Below are 9,407 nucleotides of genomic sequence, written 5' to 3' on the forward strand. Positions count from 1 at the left end.
GTGGTACTGGGTCAATGCAGAAATGAGTGAATGAGTCTTTCTGGCTATTTTAAATGCTTCATAGTTAAGTTTTCCAAAGGAAATCACAAGGAACTGAACTTGGGTTCAGCATGGACGCATGAAAGGAAGTCAGAACATAAGACAAAAATACTTGTTGTCCTTAGATTATCTGCAATAATCTAGCTCAAAAATATCTTCAGTAGAGAGAAAAAGGTGACAGATGGTATGTGCAGTGTGCTAAATTTCTTATCCTTTATGAAGGAACTCAATAAACTCTGTTGTTAACATTCATAAATCAAACTAGTAATATAGTTATATTATGCAAAGCTATAATATAACTGATAAAAGAGCTAAAAATCGAAACTGCAAACATCAGTTGCTATTGGGGAATAAGATGAAAAGAAACTACATTTCACTTTATACACTTTGGTGTGCTCTGCAATAAAACGAATGTGCATGCCTTACTTCTGTGAGCAAATGTAAAGAGATATGGTGAGCCAGGCCATGGAGGGCCCTGAATGCCAAGCACAGTGTTCTTTAGCTGTGGAATCTCACATTGCCTGGTGGGTGGGCTTCCTGCACAGGCTCACAGTGGGCAGTGAAAGGCTCCAGGTCAGCCACTCCTCACAGGGAGGAGGTTCACATGGGAAAAGATAGGGAGAGGCTGTGATAAGTGGTTGGAGTCCGGGCCAACGAGAAATGTCTCGTGAGGTCCTTGTCTCACACATCTCCAGAATCTCATTTGTCAGTGCCCCCTGCACAGGAAATCACAGGGGCTGTCCAGCATCGTGATAAGCCTCTTGTAGTCACCAGGTTTCACTCCTGCTCCTGCAGGCACCTCCTATCCAGAGGGTAGAACAGCATTCTCTGCTGTTTGTCTCTCCCAAGAGAGCGCTTCCTTTTCTACTCACCACCCCCAACGAGAAGATGGCGCTAAGGTAAGAGTTGGCTCACAGCTGTCTTCTCTCAAAGGCAGTGTTGTTTTCTCACTCTTCATCCACAGGCTATGATTTCATCTTGGGGAGGGGCAGGCAGGGAGCCATGGGCCCCATCAGTGACAGTCAGCAACATGAAGCTCCCTCAGGAAAGCTTTGGGGGATGGGAGCTTAGACTGTGGGATGTCCACATGGGGCCATCCAGGTTCTTTCTGCTTTTGTTCTATCTCCCTAGTTTTCCCTTTCTCTCCAAACATTCAAATCTGCAATTACAGAGAGAAATGGTTTCCTAATTTCAATTTAGGAACAGGATGGCAAGTAGACCTTGCTTTGCAAGGCTAACTTGTTAATAACCTCACTTTTCACAGATGAGCTCGCATTTTAACGGACTTGCTTGTTTGTTTGTTTGTTTGTTTGTTTGTTTGTTTGTTGTATTTTGCTATCTGGCTTGTCCCAGTAGAAAACACACAGCACAATCTAATGGGGTAATTGAGGAGAGTTTAATAAAGGGACTGTGTACAAAGACGTAGGTAGACCTAAGGGAAATCTATAAAGGATACAGGCGCTCCAAAAACTACTCATAATAGGGAGCTGTTACCATTGTGTGTCCTGATGGGGAGAGGGAAGGAGAAGTTACCAGAACTCAGGGAGGCTGGTGGGTGTAGCTGTAGTTGTCACTGTGACTGTAGAAAGGCCACCACACAGGTCTAAGTCCTTAGTTAGAGCAACAAAGCCACTGCCAAGTCACAGCCTGGCAGCAGAGAGCAGGGAGTTGAAAGCCCTAAATCACTCCCCTCCTGCTCTCCAGCCACCTACCAGTGTCTCCTTTTCATTGAAAGGAAGCAAGAGCCAGAGGGAACGGGAGCCCACCCATGAGACACAGAGACGTCTCCTCCCCAGACACAGAACAGAGCACAGAAAATCGAAATGACACTTGATGTCATAGGAAGAAATCCATGTCTTCTTATAACCTCTTCACAGTTGCTTTTCCTGGGATTTTCTCTCATCGGATCTCCTTAGTTTGTTGCTTTGACTTGTTTTCCCTCCCAATCTGATGTTACTTTTTTGTAATAATATCTCACTATCATTATAAATATCTATGAAAGGAATGTAGATTTTTTTTAAATGTGGGGGTACACAGGTATTCATAAATATTTTAAGTTTATAATTTTGGATGTTCTAGGGAGAAACCCATTATAAGAGTTTCTTAAACCTAGTCCCACACAGAGCTAGACACTGGGCAGACCGATGGACAGGACACGCCTCTGGTTCCTGGTTCCTCTCAGTGGAAAGAAGACACTGGTGGGGACTGGAGTGCAGGAGGGTGATTCAGGGTTTTCAATTCCCTGGCTCTCTGCTGCCACATAAAGCTGACACACTGGGCCATTTCTAATCTGAGAGTCCTGGTCACCAATAAAACAAAGAGGTCACATTCTCTCAATGACCCTAATTATGATCTCCTTTCTGGTGGATGGACACTCTCAGTCACTGAGGTAGCCCATAGATCATGCCTTCAGCTCCTACTTCCTGTCCTCAAAGGAAATCTCAGTCCCAGGGCAGAAGGAATGCTGAGCTCAGTCCTGCTGTCATCCCACGTACCCTGTCCAGATTTGTCTCATTTGCTACAGGAGATGTGTCATGACTAAGGTCTATTCAGAGACGTGTTTGGACCATAGAATAGTCCCGTGTCTGTACAGGGTCTGTGTTGCAGTAGAGAGAGCCCAAGATTTAAGCTCAGAGAGAACTGGGTCCAGGATCCAGGATCCAGGACACCAAGGCTGTGTGGCCTTCAGGAAGTATGTTATTCTCTTCAAGGCTCCATGTCCCTCCTCTGTGACACAGGGACAGTAATTCTTTTGTCAGGGTGGCCGTGAGAGTCAGAGATCATACAGCAGGTGCTCAAGTCTTGTTTCTGTTCTAGTGGCACCAGTGGAGGGTTTCTCAGCATGAATGCAACAGTTGCAGCCTGGGGGACTACATTTCCGCCAATGAATGAAAGTGAGCAGGCTATTGTTCAAAATTACAACGTGGGAAAACTGATCTCAGCGTTGCTGATAATCATCATTGCCCTGGTTGGACTGGCAGGAAACGCGGTGGTGCTGTGGCTCCTGGGCTTCCGCATGCGGAGGAACGCCTTCTCTGTCTACATCCTCAACCTGGCAGGAGCCGACTTCCTCTTCCTCTGCTGCCAGATTTTACGTTCCCTGGACATACTCATCAAATACTTCCATCCTGTCTCCATTTCCATTCGCAGGCTTTCCATCCCAGTGTTCATCGTTGCCTACATCACAGGCCTGAGCTTTCTCAGCACCATTAGCACCGAGCGCTGCCTGTCTGTTCTGTGGCCCATCTGGTACCGCTGCCACCATCCCAGACACATGTCGGCTGCCATGTGTGCCCTGCTCTGGGCCCTGTCCCTGCTGCTGAGCATCCTGGGAAGGACCTACTGTGGCTTCCTGTTTAGCAATTTATATCAGGACCAGTGTCCAGTGTTTAGTTTCATCACTGCTGGGTGGCTGGTTTTCATATTTGTACTTCTCTCAGGGTCCAGCTTGGCCCTGGTGAGCAGACTGCTGTGTGGCTCTCAGCGGGTGCAGCTGACCAGGCTGTATGTGACCATCCTGCTCACAGTGCTGGTCTTCCTCCTCTGCGGCATGCTTTTAGGCATCCTCGGATTCCTCAGATACTGGTTTGACATTCGTTTAGATGAGTCCTCCTTTCATATTTACCAGGTTTCACATGTCTTGTCCTGTGTCAACAGCTGTGCCAACCCTTTTATTTATTTCTTCGTTGGCTCTGTCAGGCAGCAATGGAGGAAGCAAAGGCAGACCCTGAAGCTGGTTCTCCAGAGAGCTCTGCAGGACCTTTCTCAGGGGGATGAACATGGAGGAAGCCTTCCTCAGGAAGCCCTGGAGATGCCCGAAGCAGTCTGGCGTCCTGATTCAGAGTCTTGCTTTATTCAGACACATGGGGTTTAGAGAACCAACTTTGTCCCTATCAGTTTGGGAGGATTCTTAAGTCTCTCAGCCCCTGTGTCTCTGAATTAAAACAATTAACATAATAATTCTACTAATCAGGATTAAGAGAGACTGTGCCTGTTAAACACACAGTGGGTGCCATATCATATAGATTATTTTCTCTGCTCCCCAAAATGAATTGACTACCTCGGTATAGTTTTTTTTCCTTTTTTTCCTTTTTTTTTTTTTTTGCATTTATTCTGCTTCATGTTATTTGAGCTACCTGGATCTGTGGTTTGGTTCCTGTCAATATTTGGAAAATTCTCAGTAGTTATTAGTTCAGTTGTTTCTTCTCTTTCTTTCTCTCCTCCTCCTCTGTCTATGACATACCCTCTACATGTATGTTACACCTTTTGTAATCATCCCACAGCTTTTGAGCATTCTGCTTCTGTTTTTTCGGTATTGTTTTCTTTTGAGTTAGGAAGTTTCTGTTAATACAGATGGTGCCAAGAAAACATATACACATTTTAGGAAAGGAAAAAACTCTTAAAATTGTAATACTCAATACATACCAATAACAAAAGATGAATCCAAGTCACATTTAACTTCTGCAATTACAAGAGGTGGTCAAAGTGGTTACCATCAGTGTCCAAACACTTCTGATTATGGCAAACTACTGCTTGAGCATACATAACATCTCTTAAACTGTGTATACATTTTTTTGGCACCCCTGGTATATCTTACAGTTCAATGATTTGACAAAGGCCATATGTAGTTTACCAGTGAATTCAGGACAGCATTCTTTAGTTCTGCTGCCATATTTTTATTTCTGGAATTACCACTTTCTTAGAGTATCCATCTTTCTGCTTATATTGTCCATCTGCTCTTGCATATAGCCCATGTTTTCTATTATAATCCTTAGCACATTAATCACAATTATATAAATTACCACTTTGATCATTCCAAATTCTTGGATATATCCTAAGGTCTTTATATCTTCCATGTGAAGTCAATGATCCTGTTATTAATAGTGAAAAAATATTAAATATAAGCTTATTATTCAAACCTATAATCATAACTATTAAAAGAGCTCAGAAGAAAAACTGAAACAGGGCTGGCCGAGTGGCGCATTGGTTAAAAGTTGGCTTGGGACACCAGCTCTGAGCAGCAGGGCCTCAGTTTGGATCCCACATGAGGGCCAGTGATGCTGCGCCCTCTACAGCTAAGATGGTAAACAACAGCTCAACCTGGAGCTGGGCTGCTGGGAGTCGCTGGCATTGGTGTAGGCTACAGTGGGGCTGGCCGGCAGCTGGCATGCTCTTTTGTGAGATGCCGTGAGATGCCATGAGCCACCATGAGCAGCCATCCAATGGCTAGTGAGTGAATGCCTCACCCGGGAAGAGCACAATGATCACAACACCAACATGGGCCAGTGAAGCGATGTCCTCCACAACTAGACTGAAGAACAAAAGGACAGCAACTTGTTTGTTCCCTTCCCCAATTCCCCAACACTGTTCCTCTCCCCCAATACCCCAATAAAATCTTTAAAAACAGACAAACAAACAAAAAAACTGAAACAATTATTGCTTCTGGAGAATAAGATTCAGGAAGATTTTGACCATTTGTTTGTCACACATCTGTGTCAATTGGAAAGAAAATGTATACTTGCTCTATTACTACTATGACAAAGTAAAAGGGTGGAGGAAGAGGTGGGTCTAAAATGGCAGCATGTAAAGATCCTGAATTTAATTCTTCTGAGGGACACAGTGAATATACTGCTCCACATAGAGCAGTTCCTCCTGAAGAAGTGAAGGCTGATTGAACAGATTCTGCACAACAAATGATAGAGGGACCACATAGAGAGGGTAGAAGAGACAGAGACATGGTAAAGAGGGAAGCCCCACACCAAACATGAAGACCTGCCGTAGTGGGGACTAAAAGTGGGGCCCATGTGCAGTCTTGCTTTCCCAGGGGTTCATTGAAACAACATCAGTGTATAGGGCACTGAGCCTATGTAATAAAATTCATTTAGTAACCCCAAAGAACCTGCTAAGTGGGTTGGGAGCTGCTGGAATGTTCCAGGATCTAAGACGTTAGAGTGCGCCATTATTTATGTTCCCCTCCACTTAGATAAAGTGGTTGGGAGCTCAGTCCAAACATTGTGGTCAACCTGTAAGACCACCCCAGCGTGCCGCATGCCCGTCCCTCACTACCTCCAGCTCCAACTAACCATGCTGCCATGGCTACCTCAAAGCCACCGCCCCAGAATCTATCAGCCTGTGCCACACCCAGTTTAAACTCTGCCCCTCCAGAGGACACCTGAAGCCACCTTTTCCTACATTTACTCCAGTTCCTGTTAACTGGCAGACTTGCCACCCTGCCAGGATTGTCCCAGAGCCCCACACCATAAGCCACCTCATTCCATACCCACTTCAGCTCCAGCTAACCATCCCACGAGGCCAACCCAGAGCTGCATCCCTTGGGACAACTGCCCCCCTGCCCACGCAGCTCCTGCTAGCTGGCAAAAGCCATAGGCACACAACTCTACTGAAAGCATGTTCCTACAAAACAAAACAAAAAACACTCTTTGAAGACCAAGAGAAGCAGCTGTTTATAGAAACAAACACTTAAATTCAAACAAAACGGGGAGACAGAGGCATACATCCTTAATGAAAAAAAAAGAAAAAAACCAAAAGGACAAAACCTCAGAAAAAAATCCTAATGAAACAAAATGAGTAATTTACCTGACAAAGAATTCAAAGTAATGATCATAAAAATGCTCACCAAACTCAGGAAAAGAACAGAGAAACACAGTGAGAACTTCAAGAAAGAAATAGAAAATGTAAGAACCAATAAGACCTGAAGAATACAATAATTGTAATTTAAAAATGCACTACAGGGAATTAACAGCAGATTAGAGGATACAGAAAGTGGATAAGTGATCTGGAAGACAAAATAGTGGAAATCACCCACTCAGAACAGCAAAGAGATTTTTAAAATGAGGATAGTTTAAGGGAACTCTGGGACACCATCAAGCACACTATCACTCACATTATAGGGGTTCCAGAAGAAAAAGAGAGAGAAGAAGGGTCAGAAAACATATTTGAAGAAGTAATGGCTAAAAACTTTTCTAACCTCAGGAAGAAAACAAACATCCAGGTCCAGAAAGCACAGAGAGTTACAAACAAGAAGAGCACAAAGAGATGCACACCAAGACAAATTGCAATTAAAATGGAAAAAAAGTTGAAAATAAAGCAGAAAACTTCACGGCAGCAAGAGAAAAACAACTAGACACATAGAAGGGAAACCCCATAAGGCAATGAGCTGATATCTCAGCAGAAACTTTGCAAGCGAGAAGGGAGTGGAAGGGTATATTTAGAGCTGAGGGGAAAGAACTTAGAACCTACAATACTCCTTCCAACAAGATTATCACTCAGAATTGAAGGAGAGATAGTTTTCCAGATAAGCAAAAATTAAAGGAGTTCATTACCATTAAACTGGCTTTACAAGAAATGTTAAGGCTGTCTCTGGTAAATGGAAAAGAAAAGGTCATAACCAGAAAAAATAAAATAGGCAAAAGAAAAAAATCTCACTGGTTAATAAATAGTAAAGGCAGTAAGTAGATCAACCACCAAAAAAGTTAGTATGAAGGTTAAAAAGAAAAGTAAAATAAAAGTCAACTATAAGTACAATAACTAATAAAGAACACACAAAACAAAAATATCTAAACTATGACATCAAAAACATAAAATGAGGGGAGGAAAAAAATGTAGCAGTTTTAGAATGTATTGGAACTTAAATGCCTGTCCACTTAACAATAGACTGATATACGAGGGTTGACTAAAAAATTTACACAAGTGGACACTTTGGTCGACGTTACTCAAATGTAGTTCGCCATAATCAGAAGTGTCTGGATGCTGATATCAACCACTTTGAGCACTTGTAATTGGAGAAGTCAAACGTGACTTGTATTCATCTTTTGTTTTTGGTATATATTGAGTTTTATATATTTTTTTTAAATTAAAGTTTATTGGGGCAACAATTGTTATTAAAGTTACATAGATTGCAGGTATACAATTCTGTAATACATCATCTATATATCACATTGTGTGTTCCCACCCAGAGTCAGTTCTTCTTCCAACACCATATATTGGATCCCCTTTACCCTCATCTACCGCCCCCCACCCCTCTTACCCTCTGGTAATCACGAAACTATTGTCTATGTCTATGAGTTTTTGTTTCTTCATTTGTTTGTCTTGTTCTTTTATTGTTTTCAGTTTGATACACCACATATCAGTGAAATCACATGGTTCTCTACTTTTTCTGTCTGACTTATTTCGCTCAGCATAATAATCTCAAGATCCATCATATTGTCGCAAATGGCACTATTTCATCTTTTCTTATGGCCGAATAGTATTCTATTGTGTACATATACCACAACTTCCTTGTCCAATCATCTATGGAAGGACACTTTGGTTGTGTCCATGTCTCACCCACTGTAAATAAAGCTGCAATGCACATTGGAGCACATATCTTTATGGATAAATGTTTTCAGATTTTGGGGGTAAATATCCAGGAGAGGGATTGCTGGGTCATATGGTAATTCTACTCTTAATTTTTAAAGGAACCTCCACACTGCCTTCTATAGCGGTGGCACCAATCTGCATTCCCACCAACAGTGTATGAAGGTTCCTTTTTCTCCACAGCCTCTGCAACACTTGTTATTATTTATCTTGTTGATGATGGCCATTCTAACTGTTGTGAGGTGATATCTTATTGTGGTTTTTATTTGCATTTCTCTGATGATTAGTGATGTTGAACATTTTTTCATATGTCTATCATCCATTTGTATGTCTTCTTTGGAGAAATGTCTAGTCAGGTCCCCTGACCATTTTTTAATTGGATTGTTTGTTTGTTGTTGTTGTTGTTGTTGTTTTGTATTAATTTCTTATATATTCTGTATATTAGCCCCTTATCAGAGGAGTTGCTTGCAAAAATCTTCTCCTATTTGGTTGGTTGCCTCTTTATTTTGTCGATGGTTTACTTTGCTGTACAGAAGCTTTTTAGTTTGATATAGTCTCATTCATTTATTTTAGGTTTTGCTTGCCTTGCCTTTGGGGTGAAATTCATAAAACACTCTTTGAACCCATGGTCCATAAGTTTAGTACCTATGTTTTCTTCTATGCAGTTTATTGCTTCAGATCTTCTATTCCAATGGATCAGGTCTTTGGTCTATTTTGAGTTAATTTTGGCACATGGTGACAGATAGCAATCTAGTTTCATTCTTATTTTTTGCACGTGGCTTTCTAATTCTCCCAGCACCATTTGTTGAAGAGGCTGTCTTTTCTCTATTGTTTGTTTTTGGCTTCTTGGTCAAAAATTACCTGTCCATACTTATGTGAGTTTATTTCTGGGTTCTCAATTCTATTCCATTGGTCTCTGTGTCTGTTTTTCTGCCAATACCATGCTGTTTTGATTATTGTTGCCATGTAGTACAAGCTGAAGTCAGGGAGTG

The 9,407-nt window shown here is 42.1% G+C and overlaps 1 protein-coding gene across 1 annotated transcript; it reads left to right on the forward strand.

Moving 5' to 3' along the window:
• Positions 1–2,923: 2,923 nt before the first annotated feature.
• On the forward strand, positions 2,924–3,913 carry LOC109387459 (mas-related G-protein coupled receptor member X2-like). Its single transcript, XM_019651359.1, has one exon. The coding sequence runs from the start codon at positions 2,924–2,926 to the stop codon at positions 3,911–3,913; it is 990 nt and encodes a 329-aa protein (XP_019506904.1).
• The last annotated feature ends 5,494 nt before the right edge of the window (positions 3,914–9,407 follow it).

The sequence above is a fragment of the Hipposideros armiger genome, unplaced genomic scaffold, assembly GCF_001890085.2.
Source record: "Hipposideros armiger isolate ML-2016 unplaced genomic scaffold, ASM189008v1 scaffold_159, whole genome shotgun sequence".
NCBI lineage: Eukaryota > Metazoa > Chordata > Mammalia > Chiroptera > Hipposideridae > Hipposideros > Hipposideros armiger.